General features: G+C 32.8%; 1 protein-coding gene across 4 annotated transcripts in view; it reads left to right on the top strand.

Annotated features, from left to right (window-relative positions):
• SUCO (SUN domain containing ossification factor) overlaps window positions 1–27,298 on the top strand; it is a 76,574-nt gene that overhangs the window by 36,027 nt on the left and 13,249 nt on the right. For 2 of the 4 annotated variants that reach the window (XR_004736671.3, XM_035280271.3), the window contains exons 8-19: window positions 667–791; window positions 1,271–1,338; window positions 7,636–7,743; window positions 9,552–9,657; window positions 11,617–11,637; window positions 11,829–11,884; window positions 12,373–12,464; window positions 13,273–13,338; window positions 19,050–19,118; window positions 19,911–20,001; window positions 22,857–24,020; window positions 25,099–25,186. Coding sequence is in view for 2 of the 4 variants with exons in the window: in XM_035280271.3 (XP_035136162.2) it covers window positions 667–791; window positions 1,271–1,338; window positions 7,636–7,743; window positions 9,552–9,657; window positions 11,617–11,637; window positions 11,829–11,884; window positions 12,373–12,464; window positions 13,273–13,338; window positions 19,050–19,118; window positions 19,911–20,001; window positions 22,857–24,020; window positions 25,099–25,186 (2,054 nt within the window). In the remaining 2 variants the exon portion in view is untranslated. The remainder of the gene's footprint in view (window positions 1–666; window positions 792–1,270; window positions 1,339–7,635; window positions 7,744–9,551; window positions 9,658–11,616; window positions 11,638–11,828; window positions 11,885–12,372; window positions 12,465–13,272; window positions 13,339–19,049; window positions 19,119–19,910; window positions 20,002–22,856; window positions 24,021–25,098; window positions 25,187–27,298) is intronic. The other 2 variants (XR_013529531.1, XM_035280272.3) reach the window with 1 other exon arrangement.

The raw sequence follows: 27,298 nt of genomic DNA, 5'->3' as shown, positions 1-27,298 counted from the left end.
AAGGAAGGTATAGCAGTGGTTTTCATCACAATGTGAGGAAACTTGAGGCATGGAAACTGTTTTAAGATTCATATGGAACTAAAAAAGAACTTGCATAAAATTCTTGGGTTTAAAATATTCTTTAATTTACCAAAAGGTATTTAACATATGGTGTTTCAAGAACATACCAAAAAGCTTACCTAAATTATGAGGGGGGGGGAGGGTGGCTAAAATTATAGTTAATTTATTCCCTGTATGATAGGCTTGTTAGGTGCAGCAAACCACCATGGCACATGTTTTTCTATGTAACAAAATTGCACATCTCGCACATGTACCCCGAAGCTTAAAAAAAAAAAACATTTGAAAAATACATCCTTAATAGATATTTATAATAGATGTAAATACAGAAAGCTCATATTCTCATGGACAAGCTTCGTATTGTGAGTTATATTACTTAGACATAAATTAAGTAATGTAGAATTTTGTAGTTAATTTGTTTTTGGGGAAATTTTAAAGCTATTGAGGTGACACACTTTGTTTTTTTTTTTATGAATTTTTAAAATACTCTTAGTTAAAACCTGTTCTTTTCTAGAAGACAGCTTATTGCTTTAGAGATCAGTGTTGCTAGAGGTATTTTCAGTTATAATCATCAAATATATCTATGTTTATAATAAGGTTTGTCTGCAGGTCAGTCAATGCATTCATCTTCTAATGGAGGTTCACATGCCACCAAAAAGGTCCAGAAAAATCGAAATAATTATGCCTCAGTAGAATGTGGTGCCAAAATTCTAGCAGCTAATCCAGAAGCCAAGGTAGGTACTTAAGTTTGAAATTTTATATATATAGGAAATTAGTGACTTTTAAAAATATAGCCATTTGTTTACTGGGAACTACGTTTTAATGTGATTTATTTTATTCACTAATAAAAGCAGAATATACTTTCAAAACATTACCTTGTATGAATTCTTATTTATATTGGCTGATATATTTTACCCTGCATTTTTTAACTTTTAAAACCCATATGAAATTTTAAAAAGAAAATAACTAAAATATTATTTTTTTCTTTAATGTAACAGGCATTTATTTTTAAATGTATTGTTGTAAGACTGATTTAATGCTGTAGTCATGAATGGTGAATCTTAGCCACTTCTGTGCTTTTTTCCCAAGTGAGTGTCTTACAGTCTTAGGTGTACTTAAGATCTAAAAATACAGAAGTCCTAGAAAACTTTAAAATTAAAATAAATATTTTTTTCATTAAAGTAATTTGTTTCCTTTTCTCTTTTTAAAATAGAGTACATCTGCTATTCTTATAGAAAATATGGATCTTTATATGTTGAATCCTTGTAGCACTAAAATTTGGTGAGTAATACACAATTTTAAAAAGTATATGCTACATATATATGCATATTATGTTAAGCTTTTATATGAGGGTTAGATTGATTTATATAATCATTTAATAAGCAGTTATGATTGATTCGTGCTGATACTATGCAAAATTGAGGACAAAATGCCTTCCTTTCCTTTTGAGGAGGTCACAAAAAGCAAACAATGGCAGACATGGTTAAACAGTTATGAAATGGTATAAAAATTACTGTTGAAAGGGTGTTATTGAAAGAGTGTTATGTGCAACTACAAAAGGAGATGAGAGAAGTTTTCCTGGAAGAGGTAATTCCTGAGCTGAACCTTGAAGGATTAATAGGAAGTGGCAGATGAAGGAGGCAGAGGTATTCAGGAACTGTAAGAATAAGGGGACAGTGCTAAAAAGGAATATGTTTCTTCTGGGTGACCGTTAGATGTTACCAAAAGAAAGGTACAGTGAGAGTAGGAATGGAACATAAGCCTGGAGCATTCATTTATTTATAGGTAGGCCATCTAGGTCTATGTATACCCGGCTTAAACATTTTTGAACTTTATCTTAAAGACCATGAAGGGCAGTATTTGTTTTAAGTAAAAAAGTGACAAGATCTCACTGGCATTTTAGGAAGGCTTCTCCTTAAAGGGTAGCCTACAGATTGCAATTGTAAGCATGGTTTGGAACCTATTGTCATAGTCTGGGTGAGAAATAAGGATTGTAATTTAGAAATAGGCAAGTTAGATTCAGAGGAGAGGAATATATCTGAGAGATTTATAGCAGATAAAATTGGCAGCTCTTGGTCAGTATTTGGATATGAAGAAGAGAGAGACATCCAGGAAATTTCCCCGTATTTTGGCTTCACTGCTTGGATCTATGACTCTGCCATTAACTAAGTATATAGGAAAAGGAAAAGATATATTGGGAAAATTAATGTGATATACTAACAATTTTATTAGATTACTTGATTTTATTGCTCAAAGCAGCTATTTGAAAAAGAACTGAGGAAAACCATCATCATGTTGATTTACTAGATTGAATGAATTAATGAATTAATAAAATATATATTTTTTTAAATTTAAGGAGACACTCTTTAAACCATAAAGGTAATACTTATTCTTTTCTACTCTTGGCTTTCATTCCTTTTGGAAATCTGTACATTTAGATTCGTCTTGAAAATGAATCATACTATTTAAGAGCAGTAAGAGATGGATTTTGTAAACTTAATTTTTCCTTATGCCATTTGATTTGTGAATTAAAGAAATGATTATTTGAGATCATAATCAAAATTTGTTATTTTGAGGTTTTTGTTTTTTATTTTTTTGAGACGGAGTTTCGCTCTTGTTACCCAGGCTGGAGTGCAATGGCGCGATCTCAGCTCACCACAACCTCCACCTTCTGGGTTCAGGCAATTCTCCTGCCTCAGCCTCCTGAGTAGCTGGGATTACAGGCACGTGCCACCATGCCCAGCTAATTTTTTTTTGTATTTTTAGTAGAGACAGGGTTTCACTATGTTGACCAGGATTGTCTCGATCTCTTGACCTCGTGATCCACCCGCCTCGGCCTCCCAAAGTGCTGGGATTACAGGCTTGAGCCACCGCGCCCGGCTGGTTTTTGTTTTTATTTGTCAGTGACAAATTATTATACTCAAAAGTTTTGCATTTCAAGCAAAAGCATACTGGATGAAGTCATATGAAGCAGTCTTTTTTTTTTATTATGGTTTGCAGAATAAATGATCATAGCTACCCATTTGTATTTTAATGTTTCTACCAGACAGCGTGTATGGTATATACCATATGATACATCTCAGTCAACAATGGCAGTCTTCGGTATATATGGTATGGTATATACCATGTAATGACACATTTCAGTCAGCAATGATAGAAGCATGTATGAAGGTAGTCCCATAGGTTATAATGCCATCTTTTTACTATGCCTGTTCTATGTTTAGATATACAAATACTTAATCTTTTGTTACAATTTCCCACAATATTTAATACAGAAACATGCTCTGCAAATTTGTAGCCTAGGAGCAATAGGTGTATAGCCTAGTTGTATAAGTAAACTGTACCATCTAGGTTTGCGTAAGTATATTCTGTGATTGTGACAAAACATAACAATGTATTTATCAGATGTATCCCTGTTATATAGCGACACATGATTATATTTGTACATATGTATTTACTATATAGTTTAGTTTTTGCACATTTATGTTTGTGTCTTTTCATCCTGTCATTAAAGAACCTCAGAACATCTTTAACTGATTTCACCTGGTTTAAGTAGATTCCTCCTCCCCGCCCCCATCTAAGGGGAGTAAGTAAGACCACACTCTCTAACAGTAGCTTTGTAAGTCTTAATATCTGATTGAGTGAATTTATATACCTCATCCTCTGCAGAAGTGTCTTCATTATTATTGTCCCATTGTTTTTTCTTTTAAGTTTTAGAATTATCTTAAGTTCTATTAAAAATGCTGGTATTTCTTTAGTAATTGTATCAATCTCTAGATGAATTTTGGGTTAAGTGATATTTTAGAATACCGATTGGGTATTTATTGAGTACCTGTTAGGCCGCTGATACTAGAAAAACATTTTTTTACAACATAAACTGAGATCTCTCTTGCTATGGCGCCTGTATCCTAGAGAGGTGTCAGCCCCTGATAACTAATGAGATTGAGGATATCTTCATGTGTTTGCCATTTAGTTTTTCCTCTCTTGTGCAGGGTTTGTCTTTTTTTCCTCTTTTTTCTGTTGATTTGTGTGTTTGATTTTTCTTATTGTCTAGTAGAAGTCTAGATAGACATGGCATTTTGTTTTATAAAATGGACACAACCAAGTCGATTTTGTAGAATTCTGGATAGGACATTTAAGTTATATATGTCACACTATCTTCCTTCTCTAGTTTATGGACTGTCCTTTTAACTTTTTTATAGTGACTTTTTTTTTTTGAGACAGGGTGTCACTCTTTTGCCCTGGCTGGAATGCAGTGGTATGGTCTCCCAGGAGCATGCCACCACATCCAGCTAATTTATTTTATATTTTTTTTTAGAGACAGGGTCTTGCCATGTTGCCTAGGCTAGTCTTGAACTCCGGGCTTCAAGCAATCCTTTCACCTCAACCTTCAAAGCCCTGGTATTATAGGTGTGAGTCACTGCACGTGGCCTATAGTGACTTTTGGTGAAACGAACTATTTTAATTTTCACATAGTTGAATTTATCTATCTTACAATGTTGGGATTTTTTTTTTTTTTAATGTCAGAGGTTTCTCCATGCCCTGAAATTGTAAAGATACTATTTCATGTATTTTCTAGAATTTAAACATTTTGCACTTTGTATTGAGATTTTTATTCTCCTGGAATTGTTTATTGTTTTATATTATTTATGGTATGCAGGAAGGATTCATTCTTCCTCCTCACTTCTCCTGTTTAGTTGTTTATTCAGTAGTTTACATGTTCCCCTCTAATTTAGAATACAACCTTTATTGTAAAGTTCCCTTATATGCATGGGTTTTTGTGTTTTTTTTTTTTTTGTATTCTCTGTTCTCTTTTATTGGTCAATTTACCATTACCTGCAATTACATCACACTTTAGCTTTGTAGCTCTTAATATCTGATAAGGCGAGTTTTGTACTTCAGGACTCACTTGGCTGTTCTTCTGCTTTTTCTTATTAATGGTAGACTTTTGGCTGAGTGCAGTCATTCATACCTGTATTCCCAGCCCTTTGGGAGTCGTAGGCAGTCGGATCACCTGAGGTCAGGAGTTTGAGACCAGCCTGGCCAAAATGGTGAAACCCCGTCTCTACTAAATATACAAAAAATTAGCCTGGTGTGGTGGTGGGTACCTATAATCCCAGCCACTCCGGAGGCTGAAGTAGGGGAATTGCTTGAACCCAAGAGATGGAGGTTGTAGTGAGCCGACAACATGCCACTGCACTCTATCCTGGGCAACAAGAGTGAAACTTCATCAAAATAAAATAAAATAAATGTTAGGCTTTCCTTTTGAGTTCCCTGAATGTCATACAGGGATTTTGTTTGGAATTTTATTGAATCTTTAAATGACTTTCAGACATTAAATTTTCTTATCCATAAATAGGGCATCTTTCTTTGTTGTCTCTAATGTCTTTCAGTAAAGTTATTTTTAAAAAACTTTCCATAAAAGCATTACATATCTTTTGTTAATTTTTTATTCCTGGGCAGCTTTTTGAAATTTTGTTTTGTTACTATTGTAAAGGATATATCTTTAAAATTACATTTCGTTGTATACATTGATGCAGTTTTTACATATGGATCTTATATTGGACTACCTTCTTATATTGCCTTATTTTCGAATAATTAATATGCAAACTCCTTGGGGGTTTCTATGGAGAATTAGAGTTTCTTTGCCAATTTTTTTCCCTTTCAAAAATTTCTGATTCTTTTAATCATGTTTGACTTTTTTTCTTTTGAGACAGAGTCTCACTCTGTCACCCAAGTTGGAGTGCAGTGGCCTGATCTCAGCTCACAGGCATGAGTCACTGTGCCTGGCCATTACATTTTACTTTTTTAGTTATAATATGCTGGCTAGATAGACCCTTGAGAACTAATAAACATGACTGAGGTTAGAATACACAGTCTTTGATGAACGGCCATATGCTCAGCTACATCTTGGGCTTTCTGCTATTAAGGGGTGAGGGGAGCTGGGTGCAGTGGCTCATGCCTGTAATTCCAGTACTTTGGGAGGCCAAGGTGGATGGATCATCTAAAGTCAGGAGTTCGAGACCAGTCTGGTCAACATGGTGAAACCCGTCTCTACTAAAAATACAAAACTTAGCTGGGCGTAGTGGTGGGCACCTGTAATTTGAGTTACTTGGGAGGTTGAGGCAGGAGATTCACTTGAACCTGTGAGGCGGAGGTTGCAGTGAGCCAAGATGGTGCCACCGCACTCCAGCCTGGACAACAAGAGTAAAACTCTGTCTCAAAAAGAAAAACGAGAGAGAAGGGAAAAGTGTGAAGTAGTCAATTAGTGTTTATTGAGTTATTCTATGAAATGGCGATACTATCCCTTGAATTTGGTTGTAAGGATTAAATCAAAGGATGGGTAAAGATAAACATAGTATCTGACCCAGAGTAAGTGTTCAGCAAATGTTAGTTACCTCTCTTCATGAGCCTTTCTCTGAAACCTGGTATGTTTTTCAACCATCTTCTGGGACCTAAGTCTGTTGCTCTCCAAGGATTAAACAATAATTATATGCTTTTGATTTATTTAGCATTTAATTGTCTCTCTCTAAATGTCCTTTGTATTACTTTATCAAAGCAGTGATTACAGTGCTAGGTGTCATGGGTATTTATTTTTTCCCAATGCCATGCTATATGCAGTTTTACATCATGCACATGGAACCATACTTTTGATTTTTACTAAGCAGCAATATTTTTTGGCATCTTCCCATGTTAGTAAATGTAGGTCTTAGCATCATTTTAAAAAAAACAGCTTTATTGGGATATATTTGACATACAATAAATTGCGTGTACAATAAATTACAGCATGTCAAAGTGCATAATTTGATAAGTTTTGTCATATATGTATCTCTGAAACCATCACCACAATAAAGATAACAAACATATCCATCATTCTCAGAAGTTTCATTGTACCTCTTTGTAATTGTTCTCAAACTCTCTTCCCTCATAATTTCAGATCTGTTTTCTGTTACTATAAATTAGTTTACATTCTCTAGATTTTTATGTAAATGCAATAAAAGTTTTTAGTACTAGTTTTAATGGCTGCTTAGTATTTCATTGTCTGGATGAATCATCATTTGATAATTCTCTTTGCTGAGTATTTAAGTTGACTTCCTCTCTGCTTTTACAGACTGTGTGTGCTTCGATACAGCAAAGTATATATACAAAGGTAGACATCTGAAACCATGAATCCTTAAGATAAATTTCTAAGAACTAAATCAAAGACTATGATAACTTTTTAAGACAATGTACATGCCAAACTATTCTTTAGACTAGTCATTTTATACTATTACTGGATGTTTTTAGGAGAGTCAGCCCTTCTCCAAGAATGAATGTTATCTATAAAAGAGTCTTTTAAAACAATGTGATGGAGCAAGATCAGTATTGTTTTATTTACAGGTTTTTTCCCCACTAATGATATGCTTGGGAAGTATTTAAAGATGTTTCTTACAGACAATTCAGGCTATATATCCTCCTCTTGACATTTTAATGAGTAACTTTTAATGATAGTCTAATTTATGGAAACTGTTAATATCATATTTAATATGAAATGTTATTTTGATTGGTTTATCTGATTGTCTTATGTTCTTTTTGAAGGTTTGTTATTGAACTTTGTGAACCAATTCAAGTAAAACAGCTTGATATTGCAAATTATGAATTATTTTCTTCTACTCCTAAAGACTTTCTGGTTTCTATCAGTGACAGGTAAATTCTAAAGCTCTTTCTATACGGTCTATGTTGGATCTCTGAAATAAAAACAAAAAAGTGGGTCACTATTTTGACTTCAATCCATTTATTTTTTAAAGATCAGTTTGTAATAGTGATAATATGACTCTTGTTAATCACTTACCTTTTACCTTCATTAGCTCATATGATGCTTTAAATATAACAACCATGTGATATTATTCTCTTACAAAGTAGGGAAACAATAAAGGGGAGATTAAGTAGCTTGCTCAGGTCGCATGACTTGTGAGTTTGGGAACCAAGATTCAGAACTACAGCTCTGACTTCAAAGTCGTCACTTTCAGTAATTATGCTCTCTTGCTTTTAAACATTTCTTTTAAAAGTTATTAAAAACATATATGTACAGGTGCTTTATTTTATGAGGTATATTTTTATTTTTTATTTTTTTTTTCGAGACGGAGTTTCACTGTTGTTACCCAGGCTGGAGTGCAATGGCGCGATCTCAGCTCACTGCAACCTCTGCCTCCTGGGTTCAGGCAATTCTCCTGCCTCAGCCTCCTGAGTAGCTGGGATTACAGGCACGCACCACCGTGCCCAGCTAATTTTTTGTATTTTTAGTAGAGACGGGGTTTCACCATGTTGACCAGGATGGTCTCAATCTCTTGACCTCGTGATCCACCCACCTCGGCCTCCCAAAGTGCTGGGATTACAGGCGTGAGCCACTGCGCCTGGCCTATGAGGTATATTTTTATTAAAATATATTCTAAAACTTTTTTGTGTGATTATAACAGAAATATATATCGTGAGGAATTTGGAATAGAACTGCATCTGTCAACGGGAGGTAGCCCTTGTTAGCATTTTAATATGTTTCTTCTAGTCTTTACTATGCATTTGTTTATTAACTCTATAAAAATATTTACTTTTTACTTCTTACATCCTGGAAATACTCCTTTGTCTTTTACACATTCATTTTTAATGTGTACATAATAGTTTTCCTTCAACAGAGGTGTTACTTCATAAATCTTTTTGAGTGTCCACAATATGCCATGTAGGATGCTGTTTATTTATGGAACTATTGTTCTGTCATTGAACTTTAAGGGTTTTCCTTGATGTTTCTTCCTCCACCTCACAGTCAGCATTGCATATATACAGTTTTCGAAATTGGTTCTCAAGACCTCTTGAGAATTCCATCTATTATTCTGCCACTACCCTTGCTCATCACTTCCTTTCCTCTCAGCTCTAATTTTCTTATATGTCAAATGAGCATACACAGCTCTGATAAGTGTAGTCTCTTAATGTGGTGAGAGGGCTTATTATTTTGAGGAGTTCTTAAAATGTTTCAGTAAACACTTTTGTAGTTTTAGACTTTTATGTTAAATATTAGATTCCCTTTTAAGGGGAACAGATATGTTAAACTCAGATGTGATTTTAAAAGTTTTTTCTTCCCATTCTCTTTCCACCAGTACTTGTATTTATACTTTACATTATTACACACATGTCAGTATGTGAAGAGTTGTGCCACCTTCTTCCAAGACAGGCTCTTGGTTACTTTCTATTCTAAAACCTCCTCCCAAACCCCAAGAATTGTTACTGGTCTTGCTCTCTGTTAATGGTATGATCTTTCAAGGCATTCTTTCCCAGTAAAGAGAAACCTGTCAGTTTAGTTGGAAAAGAAAATGTATTTATTAAATGTATGCATTTATGTATTTAACTATTAAGTCAGCGTGTTCACCTGGAATGGCAAAAAATTATATTTTGAAAATATGATGGAACTTCTCAATATGTGGTTTATAATTTTATAAAAAGAACATGTTTTCCATATTTTCTAGGTATCCAACAAATAAATGGATTAAGCTTGGTACTTTTCATGGTAGAGATGAGCGGAATGTACAGAGTTTCCCTTTAGATGAACAGATGTATGCAAAATATGTCAAGGTAATGTTTACACATACAGGACTATGTTCTGTAATGAAAACATACCTGGTATTTACATTTTGATACACCTCATCCTTTTAGAAATCAGAAAAGAAGAAATCGACTACAGTATACCACTTAACAGATAATTCTTACTTGGGTATATTATTTTTCATGAGTCAGACATTGCTGCATTCCCTTTTGTATTGCTGGAAGCCTAGGCCAGTTTTTTTTTGTTATTTATGGATAAAATTCCAAATTATAAATTTTTAAGTTTTTTGTCTTTATGTAAAATGTCATCTTCATAGTATAAATATTTTGAAACTGAAATCATAGCTAGTCACTGAAGTCTTTAAAGCAGGCCTAATTTCTTAACAGATTCTGAATCTTAGATTATTTCAACCTTCATATCCACTTATTTGGCATTGTTATGGCTTTGCTTTTTTTTTTGTATAGCCAAATGAAATATTCTGTGTCCAAGTACCAGTTTCAAATAAAATAGGCTTTTAAACACTAATGTTCTGTATTTCCACTGCTTCTTCTACCAACTAATCAAGTAAAATTATCACTTTTGAATTGGGTTAGACAATATAGCAGAAGTTATTACTCCTTTCTTCCCTCTTTTTTTTTTTCTTTAAAATTATAGCCATACCTCAAAGTACTATTGAATTAATATTTTTGGAATGGCAGCAGTTCTAATTACTATCCTTTCTTCTTTAAATGTGAGAACTTATAGCTACCTAATTTTGTCTTCTGTGATTTTATCATCTCTTTTTAAAGCATGGTTTAAATTGACTTCTATAAGTAGGTAAACTTGTAGTATTCTTAATCTCCATATAAAAATGCTAAATACTATTTTTAAAATAAAGTTGATATTCTCAGTTAATAATTCCAACAAAATTATTCAAAAAAATTAAGGAACATTTTCAATTCATTTTAAAATGAGTACTGAAACAATTACCTAATGACCTTTTTTATACAGTATACTTTCTTCACTGTGAAAAGGAAAAAAACATTAAGTCATTTGCTAGGTGATACAATTGTATTTAATTTTGCAATTAAGACAACTCACATGAAATAATTTTGAGAATTTTTTTTTAACATCTACTTTATTAATAATAGAAGAATATTTTATTGGAAGCATAAAAATGCCTTATAAAACTTTCTGCCTTGTTCCTTTCATGATTGGAGACTATAGAATATTTTGAGTGTTAGTTTTATAAAAAACCCTCTGGTAGAATTGAATCTAAAAGCAAGAAACATTTACTTGCAACTCATAAAAAGCAGGGAAAAAATTACTTTCTGATTTTCATTTTGTAATAATAATGTTAGATAAATATTTTACTTGGATTTTCCTTATCCTAAAAGAACTACACCCAAATCTACTATTTTTTAATAGCTTACATTCAAAAGTCTAATATATCTTCCAATTCTGTAAGTTATAGTTGCAGTAACAGCATACTAAAAATTCATGCTTTTCCTGAAATAAGTAGTATATGATGTTATACAAGTTTAAATTTCATTTAATAATGAACTGTTTTCAATATATGTGTAGAATATACATATGTGTATGTGCATATATATCCATATATAAATTCATATATGAATTTATACTTGATACATGTCTGTAATACTTAAGGTAATGTAAAAGATTGTTTCTAGATACTGTTTATTAATTGCTTTTGGAATGCTTTCTAACAGCTATATAAAATAATAGCAATGGATTTTGGATAACTTATAACCTTAAAGTTAATTTATTTCATTGCAGTCATTTAGATTATACTCTAAAGTTGTGATGGTAAAAATTTAAATCGTTGCTTTCATTTCTGCAAGGAATTAAGAATACTACAATGTTATCCGTCACATGACGTTGCTTTCTATACTTTATACAATATAATTTACAAGTATTTAAAGTTGCTTATTGCATGATGTCTAGACTTTGGAACTGATTTCTTTTTCTTTTCCTTTCTCTTGCTTCAGATGTTCATCAAGTACATAAAGGTTAGCAACCTTCTCTTTTGCAATATTAAATAACAGGGCATGGCATATTAATGCATTACAAAAACTTTACAAGTATTGATTTTGGGGAAAAGGAGGACTTTATAGAAATGTTATGAGAAAACTGAGTATATTGTTAGATAATCGTACATGCACTCTGCTGGCTTCCCATTTTATGTGCTTTTATTCTTTAGGTTGAGTTGGTATCACATTTTGGATCAGAACACTTTTGTCCATTAAGCCTTATAAGGTAATGCAGAACAAAATACATTTATTGAGTGCTTTAAAAAATTGGTATGCAAAATTTTCAGTATATTTAAAGTGAAGAAATAATTTTCTCCTATGTGAGTTAATACCATAGAAATAAAAACTGTAAAATATTTCTTTCTCTTGAATGTATTTTGGAAAAATGTCAAAATACTCTCTTTAAAAATAAACTTCATTTTATGTATTTGGTTTAACTTGCTTGCTATTTTGCTATGATGATAATATACAGAAACATTTTAGACTGATAATAAAAACTCATCCATTGTATTTCTTAATGCCTTAAATAGATTAGTTTTATATTTTAATTGAAACAGTATGACTGAAATGTAAGAAACAGCCATTATTTTGGAGTCCAAAAGCCAGTGGCCTTCAAAATATGACCAAAGTTGGTGTTTGTCATTTTTTGTGAAGAGATTAGCCTTAACAGGTATTTTGTTTTGGAAGTCTTTAATGAAATTGTTGTTGATATAGGGTATTTGGCACTAGCATGGTGGAAGAATATGAGGAAATTGCTGATTCCCAGTATCACTCAGAACGCCAGGAACTATTTGATGAGGACTATGGTAAGTGACATCAAACAGATGACTGTTAGGTCTATTTGTTTACTTTTTAAAAATCGAATAATAATGGGGGGGCTATAGGTTACTTAAATTAGTATTACTGTTGTCTTCAGGCTTTTTTTTATTGTTTTTAACTCTAATCAACTTTTACTTAAACCTGTTTTCTGATATGATTGCACTGTAATTGTATTGCTTTCCACGTTTATCTTTCAGTTATTTGTAACTGAAACTCCCTTCTATAACATTAATGCTGTAAATTGTGATTCTATCCCTATGCTAGGCTCAAAAATCTGTTAAACTCACAAGGTAACTGAAGTAGTAGAAATGAGCTTTAATTCCTGTGATTTCCCATGAGCCTAAAAGTGAGCACATTTTGGTCTCCTGAGCCACTGAGAAATTTTGTGACCCTAAAGAGGTAGAGGAAAGTTTTGTGACATTCTCCATTTCTACTTTAAGTCCTTATTTTAAGATGTCTTAAACTATTGTTTGAACAATCTAAATTTTCTCATGAGTGAAATGAAAATATTGACTAAGAGTTGGTAAAGTATATTGAAAGCTTGAATAAAAAAGTCTTATAAATGTGGTTAAAATTTTGGTAAGCATTACAGTTATTTTTCTTGGTTTATATTTGTTTGTTAAATGGTTTCTGAATCATATTTGCTTTTTGCGAACATGTTTTAGATATATAATTTATATTTATTACAAAATGTTTGAAATGTTAGCTGACTTTGCAGGACATAATTTGAGCTTTTAAATACCTTATCATTGGAGCTAGGTCTCAGCATAATTACTTTCATTTTCTTTTTTAAAGATTATCCACTGGATTATAATACTGGAGAGGATAAATCCTCAAAAAATCTTCTTGGTTCTGCTACAAGTGAGTATTTTGAAGATTTTCTATTCAGTCTACTGAAGTGTTTCTCAACTTTTTTGTCCTGACATACTTGGACATTTTGTCATGGTATAGTTTAGGAACTTCTCCAAATGTTGAACTTTGAGTTGAAATAAAAGATACTGAAGATACTGTCTTTCGAAAAGTATTTCTATAGAAATGTGATAGGAAGACTAGATGAAAAGAGGGAGAGAAACAAATGTAAGCATAATGAAGGTGTTTCTTCTACACTAATTAGGCACTCACATTTTGGGGCAAATTCCTTATTATGGAGAAAGGTCTATGGATTTTCTTGGGGAAAGAATTATTAAAATGGTCACATACCAGTTGACCTATGGATATGCTTAGTTTGCTATTTAGTTACAAAATATAAAGGCTGCTCCTACCATGATAATAACAAATACCAATAAGAATACTAGCCATAATATACTCCTTGTAAACTAAGAAACAATGAATAACATACTAGTGGTTTAGTTTGTTGTTATTTCAAAATAGAATCCCAACCTCATGGTAGACTCACTAAGGATACTACTGGAAAGACCATTACCTTACTGGCACTTTATGTTTCACTGTTGGATTCTGTGTAGTATATTTTAATGTTGTTTTTGGTTATTTCTGAAAATGTGGAATTAACTAGAAGTAGTTTTCTTTTTATTTGAAAATTTTAAATTGAATTTAATAAAAACAAATTTTAATAAAATAGAAGACTAGCTGCTTGTGCTTGTCACTTTTTGCTCTTAGTGAATTGAATTGCTTGAATTCCAATGTCAGTGTGAACATTGACTTTATAACTTTTTTAGTTATTGAACAAGTAGTGTAAATACTTAGGTTGATGTTTTGTGTAGCCACCGTATATGGAGTTAAAATTACCTCTTTCATCTTTCCTTTAGCCTCTTCCTTTCCTTTCCTTTCCTTTTTCCTTTCTTGTCCTTTCCTTTCCTTTTTCTACAGGTATTTTTGACACATTTAAAGAGTGTTAAAAATACCTGTAGAAGGGAAATATTTTTGATTACAAAGTAATATTCAATTTTGTTACATATCAGTTCAGTATATTTTGTTTTACTTTATTGCTAGGCTTCTGACTTTCTAAATATTAGTGATTACTTTTAAATAAGTTTCCTAGCTATCTAGTTATTGTTATAAAAGTAAGTCTCATTCACTGCTATGTGATATAACTTTTTAGGAGTGAAAGAAATACCTGTCTGGATATTAATGTTTTTGTTTTTCTTAATTTGTACTCTGTATGTTACGCAGTAGTCATTATTCTGCCATTTATGTAGCTCAGTAATGTTGAATGAGCCCTGAGGAAGCATCATTATTTTATGGGGTCAGAAAATAGCCCCAGACTAACAGAGCTGTATCTTCTGGTAGTTACAGGAAAAGAGAGGGCACTTTAGGGAAATAATGTCTCACTGTAGTTTCAGATAAAGGAAAACTGTGTTGACATTCTGGATTTTCTTGCTGTATCTTTCTATGTGATTAACTCCTAGATGCCATTAAAACCTAACCATAGGCCGGGCGCAGTGAGTCACGCCTGTAATCCCAGCACTTTGGGAGGCTGAGATGGGTGGATACCTGAGGTCAGGAGTTCGAGACCAGCCTGGCCACCATGCCAAAATTCCATATCTACTAAAAATACAAAAATAAGCTGGACATGGTGGTCCGCACCTGTAATGCCAGCTACTCGGGAGGCTGAGGCAGAGGAATCACTTGAACCTGGAAGGCAGAAGCTGTAGTGAGCTGAGATCATGCCACTGCACTCTAGCCTGGGGGACAGAGCGAGACTCCATCTCAAAACAAACAAACAAAAAAACCTTAACATATATCAAGGGAAGACATTTATCTGTTTGTATTCATGTCTCTGATCAGTATATCAATTAATTTGACAGAATCTTGTTTAGATACCTCTGTTTGGATCTTTCTTCTCGAAGGTGTATCACTTACTTTTCTTTTTACAGATCTCTGGGAGGGCAAGATTATCTTCCAGTGTTCTAGGTATTGAAAGAATTTATATAGTGAGATAAGATGGGTGGGAGGATGTCAGCTGAGTCTCTAAAATAAGATTTAAAATGATCTCCACCTCCTGAAGTTTTAGAACAAGAGAGGCAATAAGAACTGAGTGATAAGACTTTATTGTCATAAAACTTTATAGACATGGCCTAACACTGCTGCCTTCTGTATCTGTGTCCTTCTACTCTTCTCTGAAGAGTTTGGGACTGACTTAGCTATAGCCTCAAATCTGGTATAACTTGAAGAAATAATTAATAAAGTGGAATCAGAACTTCAGTAGTTTTGATTCAAAGAACTGGTCTTTGGCACAAGAATGTCTGAGTTTGACTGTAATCATCACTGCTTTGTAAATTAGCTTGAAATTAGCCCATTTTGAAATTAGTTTATTTTTTTTATTGTTTTTAATGTGTGCATAGTATCCGCAAGCTAGAATTGTCTTTAATCTTAATAGAAACTCCTTTTCTTTTTATCAAGTAGTTAGTAGTTATAGGAAATATGTAACTAGGATACTTTGCCTCTGATGAGAGTTGTACATCAAAGAGCATGCACACTGCATAAACATTCTTGATATTATATAATTTACTTAAGAGCTAAAAAGGAGCAGCCTTCTTGGCTTTGTGTGTATGCCTGTCTGATTTCTTTTTACCTTCTTGAACTAAAACATTTAAATCTTTTCCATCAGCAAGAATTCTCCCCACCACTCTGATTTTCTTGTTCTTTGTTATGTGAGTTTTCCAGACCTCTATCTACTTTGATAATTGGTGCAAGTCTGCCTTTGCTCTTAAATATGTTTTTGTTAAAGTCACAGTATCTGCCAAAGGGAGATAGGTGCATGTGCGTGTTTAAGAGAAAATGTAATTTTTACTTTCTAAGTCAAAGGATATTTTGGTGGGGAAAAAAATAGGTTCTAGGAGGACCATTTTCCTGGAAAATGTGGGCTTGCTTCAGGGTTAGTACACATAGGAGGAAGTCTTTTTTGTTGGTTTATCTTATGTTGTATCATATAAACTCTTAGGCTTCAGCAGCCTGGACAAATGTTTGTTTCCTTTACCAAAAAGAGCCATTGGAGCACTGGATACTGAGTAAATAATATGGAGATGTTTGGTCTCTAGGACCAAAATTAGGAGCGTTTTATTCCTAAAGGAATGAAGCAGGATGAGTAAGTTGCCCAGTTCAAAAATTTAAAAGCTGATTAATCCAGGAGAAATTAGGGATTTTTATCTCTAGTTTGGCAATTATGTTCAAAGATGTTATTTTAGTCTGTTCTGAAGGTTTTTCAATGACCAGATTATCATGGTGTATACAAGCTATCGTGTTTGGATACAAATTGAAAATAGAATATTCACAATTCTGCTTTCTCTCAAAAGACAAAAAAGATGTTAGGCAACGTTCTGTAAACATGGAATAATTATTTTAGGTTAAATGGGCTGAGAAAGTAGCAATTTGCTCAATTTTGCTTTTGTTACCAAGTTTCCTGAAATGATAATAAATACTATTTTTAAAGGTTGGATAGAAGGATCTTCTTTATTGTAGGTACTGGTGTTAAAATTTAGGTTCAAAAATAATACTCTAAAGCTACTTTCTTTACACAGATGAACACATTATCTTCTTGAATTCTTTCATCATAAATGTCAAAAAATATGAAATCTCAGATAAGACCTCATTTTCAAACACAGGAAAGAATATAGACTGTTGATTGCACAATTTGAGTTTTGTGAAGCAGTCAGTTTTGACTTATAGGTGGCAGGATAGGTGGAGGAATCATATCTAATATTGCAGTATTGATTGGCATTATAATGGGCGTATAAGGAAATAACAGTTTTCATTCCAAACTTCATCTTGGTTTGTGAGGGAATAGAGTTTCCATTTTGTTGTTATCTCATACTGTAGCATTTTTTTAGCTTAAGTAAGAATCAAGGCCACTTCTGTTTATCACTTTGCCAGATCAAAGGGCAATATTAAAAATGTTATTTAAACATTTAAAAATGGCAAATACCAGACTTTGCCTGTTATACTAATGATTAGAAACAAAGTACCACTACTTTGTTGACTTTCAGAGTATACCCTGATAATTTTGTGAAGATCAACATTATACCTGATTCCTAGCTAGCACCTTTAAAACAGTTTAAAATCTGCTACTACTTTCTCCCATCCTAAAGCATGTATTTACAGGATGAGCTCTAGGCAGCAGTCTTTGGTTAACACAACCTTCCTGACATAGTAGATTTTTCTCTCTTAGATTCCTTTTCTACTTTTCACATCACTGGTTTTCACTGAAAATGTCTTGAAAACTCTGTGGATCGCTTTTAGGGAAGGAGATTAAGACAAAAATAATGTATGATGATTTATATGTTGCCCCTGCCAGGTCTTAGTATGTTGATAGTAGAAGTACCTTATACCAAAGAATTAACTGCCAGTGGAATTTCAAAGGTTAGATTGGAAATGAAAGTTAATTTCCCTTGAAATTACATCACATTGCCAGAAGGAAGGCCTTGTATTCCCAGTACTAGTTTTTTATGAAGTTCTGATCTTTTCTTATGCTCATGTATAAATATATCTATGTAGATATTAAAGTGTGTACCACTTTTTTTCATCTAAATATCCTCCTTCAAAAGAGAAGTAGTGTTAGAAGGTATGCAGATTGCTTTTATAACACTTTATGACCTTGACTTTTAGTTAATCTGTCCCTTACCTGTCCCCACCAAATTAACTAAAGAATTTAAATTCATGATTTAAAAAGATTGCAGTTTTGGCCAATGAGTTTTTTAAAGTTATCAAAGAGATCTGATTCTAGGCAGTATCAATTTAGAATTTAACCATATTACCATAGATATGATAAGCTAATCATTAAAAATATTTACTTTTTTTTTTTAGATAATCTCCCTGTTTTGTTTTTACCTGTGATAATCACAAAATGTAGGATAAGCTTTTGCTTTTTTACACATTTTTGTTTTTATTTTAAACTATAAAGCCTTTTTAAAGAAAAACAGGTTTTCCTATAAAATAAGAATTTTGGTTGTCACATTTTTTCCCTGTCCCAATACAGGCTGTATGTTGACTTATACTTGAATTTATAATATGCTGAAGACAGTGTTTTGGTAAAGTGTCTAGGGAAGATTTACAAGTAAAGTATATTTAAGGCCAGGCACGGTGGCTTAGACCTGTAATCCTAGCACTTTGGGAAGCTGAGGCGGGCAGATTGCCTGAGCTTAGGAGTTTGAGACCAGCCTGGGCAACACGGTGAAACCTCGTCTCTACTAAAATACAAAAAATTAGCCGGACGTGGTGGCATGCACCTACAGTCCCAGCTACTTGGGAGGCTAAGGCAGGAGGATTGCTTGAACCTGGGAGGCAGAGGTTGTAGTGATCCCAGGTTGCGCCACTGCACTCCAGCCTGGGTGACAGAGTGAGACTCTGTCTCCAAAAATAACAATAATAATAATAATAATAATAAAAGTATATTTAAATAAATTCCTTTTGAACATAAAAATTTCGATAACATGCTTTACACTTTTGACTAAACTTTATTTGTGTCCTATATTGGACTTTAAGTTGTGAGGTGAATAAAAAAGTAACCAGTCAAAAAATGCAAATGATCATTCTAAATGATTTTTTGACTATCTGATATTAATTTATATTAGAATATTTAGGTTTTTGGTACTTTTTCTGATTGAATTTTGTTTTAGATGCCATTCTAAATATGGTGAATATTGCTGCTAATATTCTGGGAGCAAAAACTGAAGAACTGACAGAAGGTACCTAATCATTTTATGGGTCTTTTAAATAGTTGGTACTCCAGGGGTCATTATAGTTAGGAAAATCAAGTAATGAGTTAAGAAAATTTAATTTTTAACATTTAGAAATATAGAAATAATTCAGAGGAACTTACCAATCTTTATTATTCATTGTTTATTTGAATTTTACAAGTTCTTTTTTATAAGAAGACACTGTCTATAAAAAATTTATGAATTGGCTTTTTGACTTCTCCTGGCTCTAATATTAACAGTAATGATTTTATTCCTTATCTCTTTACTGAGATTTTGATGTCTTAATAATACTTCAAGAATGTTATTTTATGTGTAAATAGCTACTTGATTTAGAAAGCCGTATTTTCCTTAGAGAATGGCAAATAAGAATATTATTAGCAAGAAGAAAGTCTTGCCTTTTTGTTTTTTTAAAAATGCTTAGATCCAGTGAACACTTAAAATGACTCATTTATTTCCTTTCATTCTCTTCAGCAACTCTCAGTATCTAGAAAGCATGTTAATCATGTAAAGTTACACAACATTCGTAGTCATCTGAGTTGATTTAATTATCTGAGAAACTGAGAAACCATATGTATTACTTGTTCTGATCGTATGTGATCATTTCTTTCTAAAAGAACTTTGTTTTTTTTTTTTTTTTTTTAAGAAAAAGTCTGCAGTAGCAAACCTATTTGGCTTTTTTCTTCTCTTCCAAGAAATTAAAGTTCTGTTTGTTTTAGTAAAATATTTTCATGGTACAGCTTTTAAAATCGAACTCAACATTGGGCATCTTTCTTAAAATAGGAAATAAAAGTATATCTGAGAATGCCACTGCAACAGCTGCACCTAAAATGCCTGAGTCAACTCCTGTTTCAACTCCTGTTCCATCTCCTGAGTAAGTTATAATGTGATATTAATAGAATTTTATTACAATGGAGAGCTAAGTATATTAGTATAGAAAAAGGAACTTGTGATTTGTGTGTGAAATGATTACCTGTAGAGACTCAGGTAGGATAGACATTCTGCAGTCACTTAGAAAATCTTTGAGTTGCTTCTTCCCATTAGTGTATATGCATACTGGGAATATACTTTATTCCAGATCAAACTTTATTTTTGGTGTTATATATTACTTTCATTATTCACAACCAGTGACTCTTTTTCATATTGCAAATAATTGACATTACTCTGCAGGTATAGGCTTGAGGACAAATTTTAAAGACCCCCTTTTTTAAGTTCAAGTTTAAAAGCATTGATCTGTGGTATCTCTAGAAATCAACCAAAATACCTAGAACAGTGGTTCATGAATAATGAGTTTGTCACACAGCAATTTCTTAACTGTTCTATTTCTCTGAATCATGAAGGCTTTTCCCCAGGTTGCAGTGGGGACACTTTGGGCAGGGATATATCTAAAGAGATAACAGATACAATAAATACTCATTTTTTCTTTTCTGCCAGAGACGGTTACTTTTGTTGGTACCTCTCCTTCCTATCTGTAATAAACAATAATCTTATAATGATTTGGATAATTGGGTAGTTATTTTAGACTTAATTTATGTGTATTTCATTAGATACACTCCCTACAAAACTTTGCAAGTCCTTTGTGTTAGAGCAGCTCTACTTAAGAACATAAGATATTTGAATTGAACCACTTAGTTCCAAATAGTATGTAATGACACCTTCAGTGGGTGTGCTTTGAACTGCAATTCCTGAGAACTATACTAATTCAAAAATGAGAATTTGATGTGCTGAAAGGCATGGTGGGAAAATTATATTATCCCGTATTAATCCTGAAGGTTACTGGAGAGATTTATTGGGTGATTAGAGAGAAAATATAGCATATGTGTTATTGATTCCTAAAAGGACCTAAGAAATCTATTGGGAATAGAGACATTCTTGGTGTTTCTAATGATATGGACTGTGATCGCTGTTCCTGATTTTGTAACTAGGTTTCTTCAGTTAACAACACATAGTATGTCGTATTTTTCAAAACTAAACTAATTTGGTTTTATAGATATATATACACACGTACACACTTTCATACACATACTTACATATATGCACAAGTTGATAGGAATATTTGTTGAAAGCTGTAGTCACAGGCTAATGTAGCTGTTTTTATTTTTCCATATTAGTTTTTAATAGATATTTTTGCATAATTTTTTATTCAGTATTTCTTTATGTTCGTTTTAAATTCTTTTTAATGCTTTTGAAGCAATATTTTGATGAAAACAGCAAAAATGAAGGAATCCATGATAGGATATCACTGTTAAAGTTATGGAAAGCTGACTTTTTTTTTTTCTAGGTTTTGGTAAGTTTCACCATGTGAATTTGAGAAAAAAATTTTAAAGTATATTTCTAATTATGCTGTGTATAGATGGTATATAACATCTATATTCAGTATTTTTTACCAAATTCAATTTAATTTTTATCTCTCCCCTTCTTCAGACATTACTTATTTCTACTGTTATAAATTATTTGGCAGAAAAGCAATATATTACCTGAATATATAAGAAATACTATAAGAGACTAAATATGTCTGACTATAAATATATTTTTATTTAACAAAGTATAGTCCAATTATGTTTAAATTTGGTCCATTTACTGTTTTACTAACAAACTGAAAATCTACCTTATAGATACTGTTCATTTTATTACTTCTCTCATTTCTGTTGTGACATTGGTCTATTTGAAGACATTTCCTGGCACGTTTAGTAATGGGAAAATGTATGATTGAGTGTAATTCTTTTTGGTATTTAAATTACCATATTTTTTTGTATTGAACCTTTTATATATAAGGCTACACCCAGAGATTAACCATCTTTATCTTAGAAGGAACCACAAGCATTAACATTTATAAGTTTCTATAAACTTCGTCCTTCTACTCTCCTGTATGCCTCATACATACTCCACAGCCTCAAAATGGATTAAAAACTTAATAGTGGCACCATTAGTTTAATAGCAGCACTATTAGCTTATCATAAGCCAGAATTGTTATTAAGATGGTTAACTATTTGGCTTTTAATAATAAAAGATTAGCCTACATGATGGCAAAATTATTTTGGGGAAGGAGATATATTTTCTGTCCTTAAAGCAGATAATCCTATGTGTGGAGGGGTGAGGGTGTGTGTGTGTGTGTGTGTGTGTGTGTGTGTGTATGCGCGCACACGCGCGTTAGTTAATGCTGCATTGGGATTCCTTAAATCATTCTTTTGAGACATGGAGTTGCCTTTTGAAAATAGCATATTTAAGTACAAAGTACGCTCATAAGTGTTGAGAAGCCTAGATTCTAGTTCTAGCTGTAGACCTTATTTAATCTAGCTTATTAAGCTAGCTCTTAGTTGGATTAATTTCTGATATACAAAGGATAGTGAAGCTTGTAAAGATTCAGTGAATATTTATGAGAGGAAAGGTACACTATAGATTCAGTGAATGGAAGTATTCACTTAAAACAATTCTTAAACAGATTAAAAGAAAGCAAGTTTGATATGGTAAATATGCTGGTTTGAGCCATCTGGCTAGTCACTGTATAAATAGTATTTCTTTTATTTCTGAGCAACATTTGTTTTGATAATGCAAATGTTTTTAAGGTGAAAATTTCATCCAAAAATAACTTGAGTTTCTTTTCTATTTCCAGCCTTTTATCTTCTGTATTAATACAGAAGATAAAATAATTAATTTATTTTTCTTAAACATATTTTAACTTTAGACTTCTAAGTAAGTGATTTATAATTATGATATATGTATTTCTAGGGATGTAACTACAGAAGTACACACACATGACATGGAGCCGTCAAGACCAGATACTCCAAAAGAGAGTCCCATTGTACAGTTAGTTCAAGAGGAGGAAGAGGAGGCAAGTCCATCTACAGTGACCCTTCTGGGCAGCGGTGAACAGGAAGATGAATCATCCCCCTGGTTTGAGTCAGAGACACAAATATTTTGCAGTGAACTGACCACAATTTGTTGTATTTCTAGTTTTTCAGAATACATATATAAATGGTGTTCAGTTGGAGTTGCTCTTTATCGGCAGCGCAGCAGAACTGCTTGGAGTAAAGGAAAAGATTATCTTGTGTCAGCTGAACCACCCTTACTACTTCCTGCAGAATCAGTAGATGTTTCAGTATTGCAACCACTGAGTGGAGAATTGGAAAATAAGAATATAGAAAGGGAAGCTGAAACTGTTGTTCTTGGTGATTTAAGTAGTAGTATGCACCAAGATGACTTGGTGAATCACACTGTAGATGCAATTGAACTTGAACCAAGCCATTCTCAAACTCTTTCTCAGTCTTTTCTTTTAGATATTACCCCAGAAATCAATCTCTTGCCTAAAATAGAAGTATCTGAGTCTGTTAAATATGAGGCAGGACATATCCCATCACAAGTGATTCCCCAAGAGAGTTCTGTTGAGATTGATAATGAAATGGAACAAAAGTCTGAGAGCTTTAGTTCTATAGAGAAACCATCGATTGCCTATGAAACAAATAAAGTTAATGAGGTAACAGATAATATTGTAAAACAAGATGTGAACTCCATGCAAATTTTCACAAAGCTGTCTGAAACAATAGTGCCACCAATAAATGCAGCTGTACCTGACAATGAAGATGGGGAAGCCAAAATGAATATAGCTGATACAGCAAAGCAAACTTTGACTTCTGTTGTGGATTCTTCTTCATTACCTGAAGTAAAAGAAGAAGAACAGTCTCCAGAAGATGCCCTTTTGAGAGGGTTTCAGAGGACAGCTACAGATTTTTATGCTGAATTGCAAAATTCTACAGATCTAGGATATGCTAATGGAAATCTTGTACATGGATCAAACCAAAAGGAGTCAGTATTTATGAGACTTAATAATCGTATTAAAGCCTTAGAAGTTAACATGTCCCTCAGTGGTCGCTATCTGGAGGAACTTAGCCAAAGGTAAGCTTTATTATGAATTAGCAGTCAGCTTCACACAATGGGTTATGTATCGTAGAGGTTATGTATTCTGTAACCTGTGATTACAGAAGGAGAGGATTTAATTATCTCTTTAATATCTCTGATATAACAGAGGTAAGCACAATTTTAGTTAGAGAGGGAAAGAAAGCCATTTGAATGCTAATCAGTGACTTAATGAATTAATTTTTTGTTTTTAATTTTAAAAGTACTTACCAGTGACAACACACTTTTATTACTAGGCTAGCAACAAGTTTGAATTATCTATACTCACTTTCACCTTTTTTCTGTTGTTTAACTTAGGCACTTTTTCTGCTTGATTCCCAGAGGGCTCATGGAAAAAATGATAGTGTATAGATTTTAAGGCTTTTAGTGGAATTTGACCAGATATCATTTAAGAGTTTGGATAAGTGAAGCCAGGGATGGACTGAACTAGATGATTAGGCTCAAATGCAATTTGCCCTCTTTTAAACAGGTCTCAGTATCTTAGTTCTAGTTGTAATAATTTCTGCTTTTAAGTTCCAGAGGTAGTGCCAAATCGTTAAGATACCAGACATGGCTTTTTAAACCTATTTACTCTTTTTTTATCCTTTGTATGTCCATTGTCTGTCCTTAGGGCTTCTCTACCAACATTTTGCAATTATCTAGACACAAGTATTTAGAGTTCCTAAAACACCACCTTTTCTTAACACCTCTTAAATTGAAATGCCACTAATAAGCTGTCACTAAGGCAGTCTTACATCTGAAATAGGAATTTTTTCTAATTCATGCATGGAATTAAGTGGCTAATCATGTTTGTATGTGTTCATGTGTGACATGCCCACTTAGCTACCCCATACCTGCTCTTACTTTTCCCTGCCTCCATCTGCATCACAAGGGAACCACAGGAATTACTAAATTTTACATAGCAAGAGCTACAAAGAATTGTATTGCATAGGCCTGAGTAAGAGTTACTTTAAGAAAATTAGATTTGTCTCATATATCAAAATCAGAAGTGTGTTTCCATTACTAAGTGGAATAAATAAGAAATTAAAGCTAATTTAAACCAATTCTTACTCTGTAGGTACCGAAAACAAATGGAAGAAATGCAAAAGGCTTTCAATAAAACAATTGTAAAACTTCAGAATACTTCAAGAATAGCAGAGGAACAGGTTGGTCTTCACCCTTTCTTACTTTTTACATAAATTTCCACTGAATTCTGTGGAATCTCACTGGTAAAAGGATAAGTATTGTGGTTTTACTTTTTCCCCCTGCTAGCTGGCGATTAAGCCTGTTATATTAGTATGATGTCATGTTTGAAAAGTTACATAGCTATTAGCATCATTATCTTCTCTAGAGAAAGTTTTCTTGAGCATTATTCATAGTACATTGTCTGTATGTGTTAAGTAGAAACGCAGTGAACTTTCCTTCAACTTCGTTAAACTCTAAAATTGTGTATGTTTTAACGTAGATAATCATACTGACTGCAAGTAAGAACAGCTTTGTTTCTTCTTTTTGATTGTCATACCTTTTTATTTTTTTTCTCTATCTCTTGGCTAGAGCTATATAGTGATACAGTAGGACTGGTAATTATGACCATTCCCCTATCTTGTTGATTTTAAGGGAACTATTTCAATATTGTACCTCTAGTGTGATATGTGTATTATCACATAATGAAGAAATTTTACACTTTTTTAAAAGGTTATTTGGGACTAGGGAATGGTGAAGTGAGGAGGCCTCATACTTCAGAGAGTTTTGTTAGGTCCATCTTACTCTCCCATTCATGGCATATTATAATTGTTGTTCCTTTCTTGTTGATTTGTTTTCCTGTTATTGAGATTTGAGAGGTTGTTTTTTTTTTTTTTTTTTTTTTTTACATATTGTGAATATAAGTCCTTATTGGAGATATGCTATGCAAATATTTTCTCCTAATCCATTACTTGTTTTCTTACTGTCTTTACAGTGTTATGAGCAGAAGTTTTTGATTTGTTGAAGCCCAGTATATCAGTTTTCTCTTTGCTCTGTGAAATCTTTGCCTAATGCAAAGTCACAAAGATATTTTTTCCTTTGTTTTTCCTACAAGTTTAATAGCTTTAGTTTTATGTTAGGCCTGTGATTCATTTTAAGTTAACTTTTATGTGTTACAAGGTATGGATCAAAGTTCTTTTTGTAAAGTCAGGATCAGAGGAGCAAGGCATATGTATATCCATTTGTTCTAGAATCATTTGTTGGAATGACTGTCCTTTCTCCACAGAATTTCCTTTGTGCATTTGATAAAAATAAACTAACCATATATATGTGGGTCTATTTCTGGGCTTTTGTTCTGTTGATTTGTTTGTCTTCAAGGTAACAACATGTTATGTTTGCTCTAGCTTTATATTAACATTTTAAGTCAGGTAATGTTAAGTCCTCCAATTTTATTCTTTTACAAGATTGTTTTGGCTGTAGTGGTGTTTTGCATTTCTATATGGATTTTAGGCTTAGCTTGTCTGTCTCCACCAAAAAAAGTTGAATCTTGATTTGGATTGTGTTGATGAATTTATAGATTCATTTGCATAATCGTCATCTTAATATTAAGGCTTCTGACTCATGAACACAGTGTTTTGTTTAGCTTTTAATTAGTTTTAATATGATTGCCCCCTCCTCTGTATCTTCTCTTTGCTAATATGTAACATCTGTGTCTTTGCTAATATGTAACATCCTTGTTTGTCAAAGACATATATAAGTACTTTTCAACCATGTTGTATATTAATAGTATTGAAAGTTAATCATGATTAGAAGTGTTAAGCAATTTATTAACTTTAATAGCTTGTCTTTTAAATGTTGATAACTGTCTTGAATTTATCAGAGTCAAATGTAAGTCAGGATTCAAAAGAAACAATTCAAAATGTCACATTTAGCGTTTTGGTAAGATGAAGTAGGATGGAAAGTACCATAGTGGATCATAGTAAGGGAAGTAAGTGAAATCTTCTGTTGCAGTTTTATACACTTACCCTCTCCACACACAGGTGCACAGCTGAGACTTAAAACTTTTTGAATCAAAATATGAAAAACTTAGGTCTAGAATAATAAATGGTTATGTAGATATTTCATATAGGGTCCTAAAAGAGTTTTAGATTTCCTCGATTTCTTCCTGCCCTTGTTTCTTCCTCCCTAACTTTAATAATAAGTTCAGATTTTCAGTTTAAGTCTCCCTAGTAAAGGGTCATAACTATGAATGTGATATATAATTCCTTAAAGTATGCACACATATTATATTATAAATAAGACATATTTGTTGATTA

The sequence above is a fragment of the Callithrix jacchus genome, chromosome 18 (genome assembly GCF_049354715.1).
Source record: "Callithrix jacchus isolate 240 chromosome 18, calJac240_pri, whole genome shotgun sequence".
Lineage (NCBI taxonomy): Eukaryota > Metazoa > Chordata > Mammalia > Primates > Cebidae > Callithrix > Callithrix jacchus.
This window is presented reverse-complemented; position numbering and strand designations above follow the sequence as displayed.